Here is a 16,902-nt window from a genome sequence, read left to right on the forward strand (position 1 = left end):
TCACAGTGGCGTACTTTAAAGCCTTCAACTCAACCATGAATGTTGCATGAGGATCAACCATCGGAACGCTCAAGCTTCACTCGACCACCCTTCTCTTGCTCCTTGCTGCAATCTAATAATCAGGGTTTGTCAGCCTGAACTTTTCCCCGCATTAGTGTGCCCACATTTTTTAGTTCATTATTTGCCTCGTTAGTTAAAATTTTGGCTACAATCCAACGGGATCCTGTCACAGTGCAATGCATCCTCGGCCAGTCTGCCAGTAATGTGGACGCATCGGAGCGTCAGGTACGGCGGCCTCAAGGGAATCCAATACGTCGCCTTTATCGTCCTGGGGGCTGCCTTTAAACGTCTAAATGTGGCAGTGCCCGTGCAACCAGGACTCACGAGGCTGGTGCAGTCCGCAGTGTCCACAATGGACGGACTCGCACGGTATCGAACGAGGTGGGCTATAAATGACTTAAAAAGGATTTTTTGGGGACGTGAGTGTACCATCTTGGCTTTGCACAAGGACCGTAAGCATGGAAGCTAGGACCCAATTTTCAGGCCTTCTGAGGCCTAGGATTGGAGGTGGGTTTGGCCATTTGCTCCGAACTTTTGGTGCTCCCCTCTAGTTAACCGTAGCACCAGTACATGCTCGTTCACCCAGAAAAGGCAATGCATGGAGGAGAGTGTTATGTGATTCATAGCATCAACTTGTGATTGGATATCTTGGTCCTCTCCGTTTTGGTTTTGTTTCCAAGGTTGAATTCATCCCAGACTTAATAATGCTTCACAAATAAAGTGGCTGGAACAAGGGTTAGCTTCAACAGGCCCCTTGGTATCAATGGAAGACCCAGGGACAACCCAATAGGAGTCACCACTAAATGATGCTTTCAAAAAAGGAATATAATGCTGATGATGGAAAGTGCAAAGGTGAGTCCTCTTAGTACAAACAACAAAGCAAAGATGATGCTTGACAGTACTACACACATGCACCCTAGTAGAGCAATATGTAAAGCAGTTTTAGGTAACTAGGCTTATGACCTAGAACAGCTTAAGAATCTAGGCCTATGATTTTCCTGGCTGTGTGTGGAAGTTGGAACACAAAGCCATCCTCGCAGACTGGAATTGGTAAGGCAAAAGAATCCTGCATCTGAAAGATTTTCGAAGAACAAAGGCAACATTGGAAAGGGTTGGGATCGGCTTGCTATAGCCATTTGTTGGCACATTTGGTTGGGAAGAAATTATAGAATCTTTCTTCAAAAAGGATCTTCCATCAATGCAACCCTGCAGAAAACGCTTCACTGTTTCATTCAATGGGAAAGCCTGTGCTCAGGAAAGATTAAAGACAGTCACCAAGCAATTCTGAATCTTCTTGGTTCCCTGACGAGGAGATAATATCTTTGTTGGTCTCAAGCTTTTTGTTCCTTGGTTGTTTTTGAGGTATTGTAATTTTAAATCACTGCACCTCTGTATCTTCTGTTTATATTAATCTAAGGTGGCAACAATGACGACGATATTCCATGTCAATTTATAGCTTACCCCGAAAAGCCTAAACTGACGTATCGGGCTCATAATGTATTTTTTCCTTATTTTGCTTCTAGGAATTTTGGTTGCACTCAGCACACGCCACTTCCTACTGGTATTTGATTTTGTTGAGAAAGCTACTAGCGTCTGAAAATAAAGGTCACATAACAAGCACCACTGATTTCTTCTTACCAAAAAACCATTCTTTTTCATCAGGCCCAACATTAATAAACTGAACTGGTCTGCAATGAAAGCAGGCATGAAGACTACTACAATCTCTCATCTATACATGCACTCAAACCACAGTTCTGGTAAGAAACACATTACCAAATACCAAACTCCCTAGGTGGGAAGGGTCGAAATAGCCCTAATTCACAAGTGGTGTATATCTACAGAACCCGGCTCCACAACTTTGAAGAATCAGCTTAAATGTCCAAGTGAGGCTCATAGAAATCACTCAGGCAGGGTGACATGATCTCTTCCTCCAGCATTTTTAATACCCCATTCATAGAAGGGCGATCATCAGGATTCCCATCTGTGCACATTGCAGCTATATCGAGAATTGCTTCGACTGCTTCAACATCCACGTAACCAAACTTCTTGTCAACAATCTCTTCTAATCGATGCTCTCCTGTTAATGTGTTTAGCTGCAACGCTTGGAACATTAGTTGGTGGAACAAAGAAAGAACAATAATGGGAAAATATGAGAAATGTAGAGCAGACTCACCCAGCCAACAACATTCAGGCCCCTTTTGACAAAGGATGGATCTGTAGGCCTCTTTCCGGTGACCAACTCTAACAAGAGCACACCAAAGCTATAAACATCTGATTTCTCTGTTGCATGCCCCTTAAGCAGGTATTCTGATACACACAAAGTAATGTGAATGTCCTAAATTACACCAGATGAACCTACAAACTAATTGCTGAGATAGGATTTTTTTTTCATCAAATAGGCCAAATCAATCAATGTCCACAGCTGACTTAACTGATTAAAAAGTTGAAATTCTTCCATTCATTCCATTTCATGAATTGTCGACAGTTTATATAGTAAATATTAAGGGATATTTCCATAGGTTCAATAATATTTTGGACGTGCTAGGTAGTTTGTTTTGAGAATTTGACATAAGAGGTTACATTCAATGTGTGATACAAAGATGCAGGTAGATAAAGATATTAACAAACCTGGTGCCAGATAGCCAAAAGTACCAGCTACAACTGTTGTAACGTGTGCATCATCATCTACAAGAAGTTTGGCTACACCAAAATCCGACACATGAGGCTCCAGGCTTCTATCAAGTAGAATGTTGCTGGATTTTATGTCCCTATGCACTATTCCAGGAGAGCAATCATGGTGCAAGTATGCCAGTCCTCTAGCAGAGCCAAGGGCAATTTTCATGCGTGCATTCCAGTTCAAGGGTTGCTCATCTTGCCCATGCTCTGAAAAATATGAATAATGTAAAGCAGAAGTGAGTAATAGCATGGAATAAGTTCACCTGGCTCTCTAGATGGTTGGTGGCTCATTTTTATGCAGACATAGATAACAGAGAATAGGTGATGATTTCAATAAACAAGGGAAAAGTGTATAAGAGAAAAATGAAACACGATAAAAGATTAAAATCAAGTACTTCAGGAAATGGTTGTATATAGTTTGTGACACATATATGGTAATCTCAGGTCATCCATTTGTTTTATTATTTTTACACTAGAAATTAATTAAACACAGGAAATTGTATGGAAAGAAAACTAATGTTTCAGTTGAGAAGCTTACCATGCAGGTAGCGGTCTAAGCTGCTTAAGGTCAAGTAATCATATATCAGGAGTTTGGCTGAGGGAAGCCTACAGTAGCCTCGCAGATTGACAAGGTTGATGTGTTTAACGCTGCCCAGAATCTCGAGCTCCCTCTCAAAAATCTGATCAGATCCATCACAGTTCCGATCAATCCTCTTGACAGCATATACATTATTATCATCCATCACCATCTTGTAGACAGTACCAAATCCACCTGATCCAACAATATCCTCTTCATCAAGTAGCTCCAGCTTTTTGATGATCTCCCCGGATGAATATGGAAGGTTTCCACGAAAAGTGATAAGTTTGGTGCCTAATTAGAGAGCAATATCAACTAAATCAGGGAGCTGGCAGGACATAAGAGGGAAGAGGGGACAAAGGTGATTATATAGCTTACCAACATCTTGGGCAAATTGCTTATCCACTTTTATATACTTGCCTCCTACCTTTCTCTTTCTCGACAATAAACAGATCCAAAGGAAACCAAGGACTGCAACTAATGCCAGGGCCATTGTAGACATTGCACCAATTATAATACCATTGAGAAAATGTGTTGTTCTTTTTGTGGAAACTGGTGGAATTCCTGATGATTCAACTCCAAGAAAGAACGGAAACTGTGATCAGTAATATCAGTAACAAGGTACTTCACCCTTCTCCACTCATATTATATTTAGAAAGAACAACAGAATTGTTCTCCATTGTCATTGTCAAATGATAATGAACTCCAAATCAAAACTTGCCTGGTGATGCAAAAGAATCTGGGTGCGGTAGCACCACCGGAAAGCCCATTGAACCATGACACAGTTTCTGGATTGGCAAGCCACATAGCTCTAGGTTTCCAACAAATCTGCATCAACTTTCATCATTATAAGAACCCCAAGGAGGTATTGCAAGGACTAAACTAACCCTACAACCAATTAAAAATGATGACTAATCCGATGTGAATGCATAAAAAAGCACCGATCATCTATGTTGTCAAGCATTTGGGAGAGCAGGGATGCAACTTACGAGGTATTCCTGAAAGTGCCAAGTATTCCAACATTTGGGATTTCGCCAGAAAAGAAGTTGGTGGATAAGTTTCTGTAATGGAATGTAGCGCCAGATTTCACAATCAAATACGAAAAAAAAAATGCAAACCTAGCAAATATAGTATTATTCTGGATCAGCTAATATAGAATAAGGTTAAATTGAGATCGTTTTCTGAACTTACAGAAAACGCAGATGAGCGAGACTTCCGATTGAGGGAGGTATTGTTCCCCTCAGCAAGTTGCTCGACAAATCCCTACATTCCACATAAAATTAACAGAAACCACGAGAAAAGGTAATGCAACAGAATAAAAAGAGGACTATGGATTAGTAAACATACAAGATAGTGAGATCAGTAAGGTCTCCAATCTCGGGAGGAATACTGCCTTGTAGGTAATTAGCTCTCAGATACCTAATCAAACAGGGGAATGCAGCTTATGCAAACAATCTAAAGAGAAGTACCAAGTGAAAAAAAAAAACAAAAACCTAAAAAAGGGGAAAGAAACAGAAAAGGGCATACAGTGCTCTTAGTTCGGTGCAGTTCCTGATCTCAGCCGGAATAGGTCCGTGCAAGCTATTCTGATGGAGAGCCCTGCGAAGCCCCAGATACAAAACCAGCGAAAGGTGAGACCTTTAGCTCATATTCACAAAAAAATGATGAAAGAGATGAAGCCTCACAGTCTCTGGAGCCTCTGGAGCTTGCCGATGCTGGGAGAGATGATGCCTCCGAGTTGCATATAAGGTAGATTTCTGCGAGGGAGTAGAGATAAAATAAGAGATGAGGAGAAGAGGGCAAAGGAGAGGAAGAGAAGAAGAGAGGAAAGAGCTCGGAGTACGGACATGGACCGGACTCTGAGGTCGGGGAAATGGCAGGTGATGCCGGTCCAACCGCAGGGGTTTGGATCGGCCCGTCTCCAGCTCCGTAGCATCCGCTTCGTGTCATTGAACGCCGCCTTTAGCTCCAGCAGTGCCTCGCCTAAGATTCCCAGAAAGCAATGGATTAACAACAGTAAAGAGAAGAGGAAAAAGGAAAGATCTTCGCCGAAGACTGAAGTATTTTGGTACCATCAGGAGTCAAGGCCGAAGCGGAGGAGAGCACAAGAGCGATGGAAATGGATGCGGAAAGAGCCCAGAGCCGCAGAGCCATGTCTCTCTCTCTCTCTCTCTCTCTCTCTCTCTCCCCCTCCCCCTCCCCACGGCCCCTTGCTTGGCGATGAGGCCAGAGATGGGGCACGAGGATTTTAGAACAGAGGCCGGAGAGAGAGAGAGAGAGAGAGAGATAGAGAGAGAGAGAGGGCGCTACAGTGGTGGCCAGGTGGGGGATTGTGGGAAAGTGCTCTTTAATTATGAACGCGAACACACTGAAGAGAGAGAGAGAGAGAGAGAGAGGGGGCCGGGGCCTGGGGAGGCATGTTCTCAGGAAGCGTACGATTTTTGGGACACAAGTAGCCGTTTGCGTCAAAGATTTCAGAAGGGGGCAACTCAGAGCTGCTTGAAAGATTACTCGTGCACGAATTTTAAATTAGGAGCTGAGCACATTCATCTGAGAGGACATTCAACTATTATGATCAGATAAATTTAGGGCTTTATAGAAATAGAGGACGAGTACCTACTGCTATAGAATATTAAAGATCTCTTTGAGAAATTGTATGGCCTTTCGGATCATTCATGCTTATTATGGGATAAACAGTATAGCTGATTACGTCGCCTTATTTGTTGCGCAGCACTCCGACAATTAATTTTACGAGAATTATGAGTTTGCTCCACCTTCTCTTCGTCATTTTTTTTAATATTTTTAGATGTATTTACACTAGAATGATACAATGTGTCTGACTTAAAAAAAAAAAAAAAAAAGCTCCACTCGCACATGAGAAAGAATTGAAGGGTAACGCCGGAGATCAGGGTTCTGCTGATTGGACCGCCTCTACTTAGAAAAACGCATGTGATAAAACATAAAAAGCTTGTTTAATTTATATGCCTCTCCTTCCACTCCCTCTTGGCTTCTCTTCCACAACCCTCCGTCCATAGCCATTCCCCTCCGGCTACCCTCTGTCTCCAACCATGACTCGAGAGAGGGAGACAAAGGTCGCCGATGTCGGCGAACATTGATGTAGTACCTGATACTCTCGAGCAGCATCTTATAATTGCTCTCCCCTGTTATGTCTCCCTCTCTCGAGTCATGCATCGTCGGGCCTCACAAGCATTGCATTGTCTAAAAAGGAGAGTTGATAGATTTCGATCAACCATTGGATTCGGACAAAACAAACGGAGGCGGAAAAGCCGTAGCGCGCGCCCTGTAGTTTTGAAGCAGGGCGACTTTGAAAGCTAAACACATTCCATTCAACTTTCCTATCCCTAGCAGGAAGACTTATTTTATTGAGGAATAATTGATGGAAACACCTTATAAAATAAGTGATTTGCTCATCTTTCCCTAATGCAAGTCGGTTTGGTTTGTATAACCCGTTTTTGATTGGCAAAATTAGGTAGCTCTGGGTTCTTCCAGGAATAACATAGCTTTAAGGTTCATGTGGCTTTAGTTTAGTCCTTGCAAGAAGCCCATGGTCTAGCCCACTGCAGTTCATGTAATGACCCAAAAACCCTAAACACAATCATCCATCCGCCTCTTTCCTAGATATATACCATCCTCGGATCCTCCTCCTCCCACGGCGACTAGGATGGCTTTCTAACATATACTCTCCATCGTATTCACGTTTGCTTGAGCGGGGCCGCCTTCCCGGCTCAATTCCTTCGGTTCCACTTCCACGGCGCCCTTGTAACGGTAGAAACGGGCAGCCACCAGAAAATAGAGGGTATTAACCACACCTATGACGGCTATCAGATAGTAGAAGTAGTCGAGTCTATTGGCATTGACGTTGTTGTCGTCCTTCAACCAGCTGGTATAATTCCTGACGGCAGCGACGAGAATGGCACTAAGGTAGCTCCCTCCGGCCAGGCTGCAGAAGAAGAACGCGCATGCTATCGTCTGCATGTGCTCCGGGAATTGCCTGCTGTAGAACTCCACCTGCCCCACGCCGTTGAACGCCTCGGCGACGCCCATCAGAACGAGCTGCGGCGCCAGCCACGCGGCGGACAGGGGCGACGACCCGTACAGGCCGCCGTCGGCCAGAGCTGCACCCCGCCGCATGCGTTCCACCAAGCCCGCCACCACCATCGACGAGGCCGCTATCACTATCCCTACTCCCTGCCTCTGGAGAAGGCTGATCCCGCTCTCCATCCCGGACAGTCTTCTGGCTACCGGAACGAAGATCTGGTCGTAGATGGGAATGAACAGGGCCAGGGCGAGCAAGGCGACGATGGGGACGGAGGCGCTGGGGATTTCGAAGCCCGGGCCCAGGTGGCGATCCATGGCTAAGCACTGGAAAACCACGAAAGTCGTCTGCTGAGACATTGCCACAAAACATGCAAGGCCGGCAGGCCAAATAGGCATGATGCGGATTAGGCATTTGACTTCTTCGATCTGTTGGACGCTGCATAGCCTCCACAAGTTCGCAGGGGAGCCGTCTTCTTTCATATCGCCCTCGCATATGATGGCAGCTTTGTTCAAGAGACTGCACATTTAGCAGAAACTTCTCCTCAGAAATTTAAAAAAAAAAAAAAAAGACAGGAACTCTGTTCGAAAGCTCTGAGGATCCATGCATGTTAGAGCAGACAGCTAGCGAAGTAGAGCCTCGCCTGAACTGCAGCGTGAGCGGAAGTTTCGTCACCCTATTGCTCGCCGTAGGCGGGTCGTACAGCATCCTCTCCTGCTCCACCACACCGTCCGCCGCCGGCAGCCCCAGCTTCCTCTTCCTGTACGCCGCCACGAACACCTGCGCGATACGGGAGAACACGCTGCCCTCCGCCGGCACGTACACGTAGAGCCTCGTCCCGAGGAAGAACAGAACTATCGAAATCACCATCAGCCCGGCCGGGATGCTGAAGCCCAAGGACCAGCTGACGCTGCTCTGGATGTAGACAATTACGGTCATCGCCAGCATGACGGCTGCGGTGGAGGTGCAGTAGTACCAGTTGAAGTAGCTGGCCAGGCCACGCCGGCCGGACTCGGTGGTCTTGTTGAACTGGTCCGCGCCGAAGGGCAGGCTGCACGGCCGGATCCCGCCTGAGCCTATCGACATGAGGGCAAGGGAGAGGACGAGGACGCCGAGTTGGGCCCTGGTTGGGCCAACGCATTGCCCGGCCTGCTCGGCCGCCCGGCTGCAGCTCGGTGGCCGGAGCTGGGGAATCGCCGCCGTGAGGGTCAGCACCACCATTCCCTGTACTTGATTCTCCATCATATTAAAAGATTAATAGCATAAAATTATACCACTAGGCACAAGTTCAAATTTGATAGCTAGCGTGTGCTCCAGGATGCGACACGCATTTGAATGTATAGGTGGGGCCGCAACGATATTATCATGTACTTTATGCTATTACGGAGAGGCTTAATGAGCGTGCGCGGAAGGTAAGTGTCGCTTGCATGATAACCATTTTGCTAATTCAAGACACGTCAGATGTTGGGAGCTTTGCCACACTCCTATGCATGCATGCGTTGGATAACATGATTTAGATTACATGCGGCACTCTTCAATGATACATGTGATGGTTGATTAAAGGGAGATTTTGATTTTTTTTATAAGAAAATATATAGTACTTGGCCGTAAGATTATGCAAACACATATTCCTACAAGAAAAAACAGCGATCATCATTCTATACAAATTGGTGATTATGATTTGAGAAACTCAAATTGGACTTATGGTAATCTTTATATGTTGGAAAATGTTCGAATGGTTCAGTTCAGCCAAGAGAAGCAAGAAAAATCTAAACTATAAATATATAAATACATACGTACATTACTTTGTACGTTTATAAGAAATAGTATATAAATTCGAAAAACAAAAAACCAATACGCAAATTAAGATGATCTAAGGTAAGCGCGCCGGAGCAAACTAATAAGAGGATATAGATGTGTCATATTATATAAAACTTTGGGGGTCAGCGGTGGGGCGCGATCGGCGCGGGCGGATCGCGGGAGGCAAGGAGAGGGTGCGGAATGTGGCGTGGCGTACCAAGAGGGAGACGAGGGAGGCGTAGGCGAGGGTGCGGAAGCGGCCCCAGTAGGCGTCGGAGATGAAGGCCCCCAGCAGCGGAGCCGAGTTCATCACCCCACCGTAAACGTTCACAAAATTCGAGGCCGCCACCTGCTTCATGTGGTACCTGCTCACCAGATACACCGTGAAGTTCGCCGTCAGCCCGAACGAGGCCACCCTCTCGAACGTCTCATTCCCTGTCATCGTATACATCTCTTTATATATCATGAATCAATTAAAAGCATTACGTCTATTACAAAACAACACAGCACGATGCGATAAAATAAAACACAATACAACAGAAGAGAAGAGAAGAGATTGGAAAAACCGACCGATGATGTAGGGGATGCATTTCCAGCCACCAGGTTTCCTCTTTTCCAGCACCTGAAGAATATTATCTCCTCCATCCGCCGCGACCACGTCGTTGTGGGTGGAGGGCGAGCATTTGAAGCAGTCGATCGAGGACCTCCACGAGGATTGCTTCATCTTTCTTTCTTTTCCTCTCTCACTCGCTCTCCCGTGGATCTTGATCTATGTTTCCGAGTTCACTCTTATCCCGGGCTGAGCTCTATTATTTGTCGTCGAGTATAAAACTGGGAGGCAGCATCGTTTATTAGAGAGAGATGGGGGGGAGGTATTGGTGGGAGATGAAATGAAACGCCCCAAGGAAAAGGGGTGGTAGCGGAATTTTGTTTATTTCTTTCTCCTCCCCCTCCCGATTGGAGTATTGGTAATATATTAAGATAGTATAATATTATAATATTATATTAATGTTGTACTATTTAAATATAATTATTATGGTAACCTAGCATTATAATAATACTAATATAGCATAATATAATTTATGTAATGTAATGCATCTATTATTAGTTAATAATTATAATATAATATTTTGATATAAAGTATTCTGATTATTATTACATATTAACTGATTATTAGATAGTAAAATATTATTATAGTATATGAATGTGATATTATTATTTTAATATAATATTATATAGTGTTGCAACTGCGAACCGGCCTGTCCTAGGCATTGCAATGAGAGAGGCACGACGATGCTGGAGAGCTCGGCTGTTGGTTGCTCCGGTCAGTATCGGAGAGGAAGTGCAGCATACGACCGCTACTGGGGTTCTTGTTGCATGGTTACACTTAGACCTGAAATAGCATAAACAAAGAAGTTCTCTAGCCAAAAAGTATCCGATGAAGAGCCCCTGATGCCTAAGCTAGAATAGTGCTCAAAAAACAGAGGTAGGTTCTCTCACAGTCTGTTAGGGCGTCTTATGCACTCACCTCTTAGGTTTCTCTCTTTTGTTAATTATAAGGATGGAGGAGCTTACTAGGGCAGTGAGCCGATTAGAAATGACTGGCCTGGGTACGGCCTAGACATCAGACATGAATGTCTTGCATGTGGATGACGTCATGTCTGTCACATCGGTAGGATTTTGGTGATCACTATGGCTCTCGATTAGGATGGAGCCAACTCTGGAGAGCTCATGAGATGCGAATTCGGCCGCGCAATGATGGGCTCGCCAAGTGGCCGCTCTTGATCCACCATGTGATGATATCGTAGTGAACTCTGATTGGTAGGTCCTTCTGGTGAATTGTGACCGGCCTAGATGCACTTTCTAAAAAACCTTTTATCTTCTGTCAAAAACTCTTGTTAAGGAACAACATTAGGATAACTTGGCGAAGATACAGATTTGAAGAAGCGTTTACTCCGAGAAGAACAGATTTGGACTAAACTTGAAGGGACGAAGGGAACCTTCAGGTGGTCACAGAGCTGAGTGCATACCTGTGTGCTGAATGGACAACCAACAAATAAATGATCAACAGATTCATGGGCGCAAGGCAACAGCATGCAGCCCCGAACATTCCTTCCCGGTTATTTTTTGAAGGATCTTCCTTTTTTTCTGTATTACGCTTATTTAGAAGAGCCAAGCACACAAGGCATTCTTCTTTTGATGGGGCTCTAATCCTCCAAAACAGCTTGGCCAGAGGCCATTTCACACTCTAGAATTAAGGAAATTGTATAAGGAGGCTGAAGAGAATTCACCAGGTTTTTCTAGTTATCTTGATCAGCCTTCAGAGCAAAATCATCCAAAAGAGACCGGAGGTTAGATTTCTCCTGCGTCACAACTGGGTAGTGGGAGGTGTTTCAGTGGGTCCATCTTCTAGACTATAGGAATGAAAAAAAGAAGCCATTGACCCTTGTTTATCTAGTTTTTTAACAAAAAAATGAAATAATATAAAATATCGTCCAGAATGGTAAAAGCATTGCTGGCTTCTTACGTTTCTACCCGGCTGTCGATCGATGCATTGAATGTGGAAGTTGTGCATCACATGGCGACATACGGATGTCTAATGGCTTGCCGGGGGAATCATGGAGGTTTTTTTTTTGCTTTTTTGATGATAAAATTGAAATGCTAGAAAAACATGAAAATTAAACATTTCCATCCAAAATTTTCAGTAAAATTCCCACTGATCTGCTGCTGCATCGACAAGCCTATAGAAGGACAAGATCCCATAAGCAAAAACTCTAGAAACAAACTAATTGAAGAAATCATGCAAGGCAAATCTAAAGAAAGAATGGATTTCAGAAGGAGAAAGGAAACGCTAATTTTTCTCCAAAAAAAAAAAAACTTGGTTTGTAGCCATAAAAAAACCTATACTTTGGCTGGTTACTTGCAATTCTCAAGAGAAGCAAAGAAAATGGAATGTGCAAAAAGAATTTAACGGAAAACATGATCACCGATCAGTTTCATTGATAATTTTTCAACAATATTGTGACGACTAAAATACCATACAGTAACAAACATGGATATCTGGATACTCGGTTTTAGTTTAAACAAGAGAAGATCTTGTTGATTTGCTTTTCTCCAAGGCAATCTCGGAGCCATCTTCTAGGCCTTTGTATCTATACCAGCTGGCGAAAGCAATAAAAAAGATGAAGTTAAATACTCCAATGAAAGCAATCAAGAAGTAGAAATAGTCCAATCTTCCTTGGTTTAGGTCGCTGGCTAACCAATCATCCTTCCCATGGCGACCGGTTGTTCGATGAACTACTGTCACCATGAAGCCGCTCAAGTAATTAGCACATGCTAGCCCGCAGAAGAGCAGACCTCCGGCGAGGCTTCTCATGTTTTCAGGAAACTGCTTGTAGTAGAACTCAACCTGACCGATCATATTAAAAGCCTCAGCAAGACCCAGAAGCACGAGCTGGGGCACCAACCAGAAGCTGGACATGGATGATATCGCACCGCCGCTCGGTGCAATCCCCAGGGCCGGCCGGTGAAGGGCATAACTCCTCCTTCGCTCTTCGACCAGTCCGGCGACAATCATGGCGACTACCGAGAGAACAATTCCGATTCCCATCCTCTGGAGTAATGTGAAGCCACCTTCTCTGCCGGTGACTCTTCGAAGCCATCGGACTAGAATGCGATCATAAACAGGTATCCAAATTGTTAAGGCTAGCATGGCGAATACATTGAAAGAAGCAGCTGGGATTTCAAATTTGCTCTTCCCAAAGCGTCTATCGGCTTGAAGGCCTTGAAAGACCACGAAGGTTGTCTCTTGGACAACCGCAACATAGAAGATGATGCCTGTGGTCCATATGGGAATGATTCTTGCCAAACATTTTACCTGCTCGACCTGTTGGAGGCTGCATAGTCTCCATGGATTTGCAGCATGGCCATTCGGTTTGATTTCGTCCATGGGAGTTCTGATCGCAGCCTTGTCGAGACACCTGACACCATAAACCACACGAGACCCGATTAGGAAGCAACAAATAGGCCCATACATCTCCGGCGTGGCTTGGAACTGATTCAAACTCGACCAAGCTAGCTTCAAGGAGTTTCAAAGTCATATGCTTGTTAGTTTGTTTGTTTGCAAGCATTTTAGACTTGGTAGAGACCATACTCAATTGCTTGATTTTGTTTTCGGCAGTCCTCATCTTTAAGTTTAGGACTAATTAAATATTCTCTTTTTCACTTGCTGCGTGTCTGTGCATACGAAATTGAAATAAAAAGGAAGGTGTGATTATAATTACCTGAATTGATCGGTGTATGGGAGCTTGGAAACAAGAGAACTAAGATGGGGGGGATCGAAAAGAGACGTCTTCGGGTCATCAGGTCGCTTCAACCCTCGTTTTCTAAATGCCCCGACCAAGACTTGGGCAATGCTGGTTAAGGGGCTCCCCTCGGGCTTCACTCTCACATAGAGCCTGGTCCCGAGGAAGAAGAGAGCGCAGGAGAAGAACATGAGGATGGTGGGGATGGCGAGACCCAGTGCCCAGCTCACGTTGCTTTGGACGTAGATGATGAAGGTGGAAGAGATCATCATGGCCGTTGTGAAAGTGAAGTAGTACCAGTTGAAGAAGCTGTTGATGCCCCTCCTTCCGGAGACGGTACGGGGGTTGAATTGGTCTGCACCGAAGGCTAGATTGCACGGCCGAATGCCTCCAGCACCGATCACCAACAAACCAAAACTACAGAGGAGGACAGCAAGCTGCACTGACGAGGGGCCGGCGCATCCTTGGCCTCGGTCGTCGCACTTGGGAGGGTGCAGCTTGGAGATTGCAGCAGTGAGAGTGAGAACGAGCATGCCCTTCAATGAAGGAAACGATGATAGTTAGAAGATTTGGTCATACAATTTCATAAATATCTTTCTTAGTTCATACGTATGAGAGTGAGAATGAGCATGCCCTTCAATGAAGGAAACTATGATCGTTGGAGTTGGAAGATTTGGATGTCAAATGCGTCAGATATATATCTGGTTATGTGTGACCATTTAATATTCATATCAAGATAGGGTGGACAGCAAGCAACACTGGCAAAGGGATCGAGATTCAAATATAGTCGAGAGTCCAAGCTAAACAAGGCAAATAATAAATATAGTACTGCTCTTCGTCTGTGAGAAAAAAGAATAAAAGAAATAAAGTTGACAACAGCTAGTTTTATAGTGGGATTGACTCATGCTAGCGGCTCAGGTGCGGCTCAGCCACATCAGCCAGGCGTTCAAGCAACGCTTTAGGTGAAGCCAATCTCGCAAAAATTACGCTTCAAGCTCAAATCGAGCCATTTGAACTGCACTATTCTTTTGGCAATCCAAACGTACACATAAATTTAAGGGCTGGTAACAATCGAAGGCCACTTAGTTTATAATTAATCAGGGCATTAAATAATACAACTTAAGCTCAACTTGCTTTCTTCCAGGCATGCATACTGCGCGCACATACAGACGCAAGCAGACGAGAGCGCCCACGCAATGCTCCGAGCCTCATAGCTATCGTGGTGCGGATCCAATCTGATTCACACACACACAGAGAGAGAGAGAGAGAGAGAGAGAGAGAGAGAGAGAGCGAGCAATACCAACAGTGAAGAAACAGAAGCAGATCCCAAAGTGATGTAGCGGCCCAAATAAGTGTCCGAGAGGAAGGCACCGAGAACAGGGGTTAAGTTGGTAGTCCCAGTGAAAATATTGAGGGTGGTGGCCGCGGTGACACTCTTCAGGTGGAAGATGGTGGTGAGGTAGACCAACAGGTTCGCCGCCGTGCCGATGGTTCCCAACTTCTCGAATGTCTCGTTACCTGTCCATATTTCCCATCTCATATAAATCAACTGTTGAAGGAAAGTAAGTAGCTACCATCAGGAAATCAAAGCTAGCTAGTGTTCATGCATATATTTGATACCTATGACATACGGCATGGCTTTCCATCCCCTATACTTGGTTTCTGGCTCAGCTTCTGTGCCATTCTCTAGTTTCTCCATTTCTTGTGGCTTCTCTCCTGTCGTTGCCGTCATTTCTCTCCCCAACACTTTTCCTCACTTCGCTTCTCTTTCTGCCCCAGCTCTATTATTGCCTTGGTAGGAAGAGAGATGGTGAGGATCTGGTATTTAAAAAGAACCGGCCGGGGTAGGCGGTCAACACTCGCATCAGAGACAAAATCATATAATTGAAAGTTTTGGAATGTATACCAAGAAAGAAATATTTTGATATGTTTAATTGAAGCTCTTATCGTTGCGTGCGAAGAAAATCTTTGTCGCTTTCCGTATCCGCATGTTAAAGGAAAAAAGCTGACTCTGGATCCTTGCTGTGCGGCTGGACAAAGTGCGACTGCTGCGAATGGCCAGAAACTGATGAGGACCAACACTCCACAAACTATTCAGGGACTTGAGTGCCGATTCTACCCACTAAAGTTACAACTTAGTGCTCGGAAGAGATCCGGTACGTAGCACTATCTTTCATTTTCATTCTAAGGACAATGCATGGTGTTACCATCAGAAGTTCCAAGACAAATTAAATATTTTATCCTAATTATTTTTCGAGGCTATGATAATCTGGTGGTGTGAACCATGCAGACCGGACTTCTGGCTTGGCAGAACTTGGCGATCAGTTTGCCGTATAATTTCCTCCACCCGATTAACAAGTATGAGATCTCTCTTGCTTCATCTATCCTACTCGCAACCTCTTCGAGGAAAGAAGTGGCGAAGGCGCCCACAAAGACGTGGATCACTGCTTTCTCTCGGTTCAGATTGAATCATTGAATGTGAGTGCAGAGGAGACGGGTCAAGCTCTCTTGCTCCCTCTCTTTTATTGTTATGAAGACAAAACAATAATAAAATGATGCCGACATCCCCTGCGATTATCAATTATTGGCTCTTCCACCATTGTCGTCCATACTCTCCATCTTTGGAAGCCTTCTGATTTTGATGTGATGTGTTGAGCTATTACATTTTTTTTTTTTTGACTAGAATGAAGGTAAGGAGCTTAGACTTTATCAGCCACCAAATACTATTAAGAAAGTAGAGAGATGTGCATCAGAGTGGCAGAAGGCAGAAGAGTTGGTAAGAAGAATGCACGGAGTACGAAGAAAATCAGATATGAAGAAGAACGGGGGGAACAAGAAGCCTCTTGAAGGCAAACTGGGGAGGTAAATGCTGATCAAATTTTAGGGATCAGCAGCCGGGATGAGGGACTTCAATCAGCTCCAAAGCTTGTGGTCGGCTTCCTTAACCTTCTGTGGACGGAGTTGCTCCCAAACGTTGAAAAGTATGCAGAATCTTTGTGAGAACAGAAAAAACAGAGCGCTACGGTTGCAATATTCGTGCCAAAATAGCGCCATCAATAATTGATCCGGGAAGTGTGCGAGCCGCGTTGCACCAAAAAAAAAAAAAAAAAATGATCCCAGACTCTTGGAAGGTCTGATCAGATTTTCTTTCAGCTAGCTGGCTAGCCTTGAATTCCCCAATATGTGTCCAAATGCTTTGGAAAAAGGGAAACGGAGGAAGAAAAAAAAAAAAAGAAGAAGAAGAAGGCGCAAAGCTGATTGTACGACCACCACCAAGAGGACGTCCCAAGCTTGCCGACCATCCCTTCTGTCACGCTTCAAACCCAGCACCCAAGTCTGACACGCAATATAGCCACACACTTCTAGGGCATAGCTTAGAGAATATGCAAGTTCTAAAAATATAATACAACATCAACATTCGTAACCAA

At 44.5% G+C, this 16,902-nt stretch overlaps 3 protein-coding genes across 3 annotated transcripts; all 3 read right to left on the reverse strand.

Moving 5' to 3' along the window:
• Window positions 1–1,687: 1,687 nt before the first annotated feature.
• Window positions 1,688–5,527, reverse strand: LOC103712044 (LRR receptor-like serine/threonine-protein kinase FEI 1). The gene is made up of 13 exons (XM_008798420.3): window positions 5,386–5,527; window positions 5,161–5,296; window positions 4,999–5,070; window positions 4,841–4,912; window positions 4,661–4,732; window positions 4,505–4,576; window positions 4,303–4,374; window positions 4,035–4,141; window positions 3,692–3,877; window positions 3,275–3,607; window positions 2,689–2,943; window positions 2,234–2,367; window positions 1,688–2,153 (listed from the first exon to the last, which is right to left on the reverse strand). Exons 1-13 carry the CDS (start codon window positions 5,465–5,467, stop codon window positions 1,932–1,934), a joined length of 1,815 nt encoding a protein of 604 aa, XP_008796642.2. The 5' UTR covers window positions 5,468–5,527; the 3' UTR covers window positions 1,688–1,931.
• A 1,254-nt stretch (window positions 5,528–6,781) lies between these two features.
• Window positions 6,782–10,084, reverse strand: LOC103712085 (protein NRT1/ PTR FAMILY 2.13-like). The gene is made up of 4 exons (XM_008798481.3): window positions 9,741–10,084; window positions 9,388–9,605; window positions 8,014–8,594; window positions 6,782–7,889 (listed from the first exon to the last, which is right to left on the reverse strand). Exons 1-4 carry the CDS (start codon window positions 9,892–9,894, stop codon window positions 7,004–7,006), a joined length of 1,839 nt encoding a protein of 612 aa, XP_008796703.2. The 5' UTR covers window positions 9,895–10,084; the 3' UTR covers window positions 6,782–7,003.
• Window positions 10,085–12,136: 2,052 nt separating this feature from the next.
• LOC103712045 (protein NRT1/ PTR FAMILY 2.11-like) lies at window positions 12,137–15,279 on the reverse strand. The gene is made up of 4 exons (XM_008798421.4): window positions 15,095–15,279; window positions 14,775–14,992; window positions 13,454–14,010; window positions 12,137–13,150 (listed from the first exon to the last, which is right to left on the reverse strand). The coding sequence occupies exons 1-4, from the start codon at window positions 15,204–15,206 to the stop codon at window positions 12,250–12,252; spliced, it is 1,788 nt and encodes a 595-aa protein (XP_008796643.2). The 5' UTR covers window positions 15,207–15,279; the 3' UTR covers window positions 12,137–12,249.
• Between the last annotated feature and the right edge of the window lie 1,623 nt (window positions 15,280–16,902).

Source organism: Phoenix dactylifera, unplaced genomic scaffold (assembly GCF_009389715.1).
Source record: "Phoenix dactylifera cultivar Barhee BC4 unplaced genomic scaffold, palm_55x_up_171113_PBpolish2nd_filt_p 000204F, whole genome shotgun sequence".
Classification (NCBI taxonomy): Eukaryota; Viridiplantae; Streptophyta; class Magnoliopsida; order Arecales; family Arecaceae; genus Phoenix; species Phoenix dactylifera.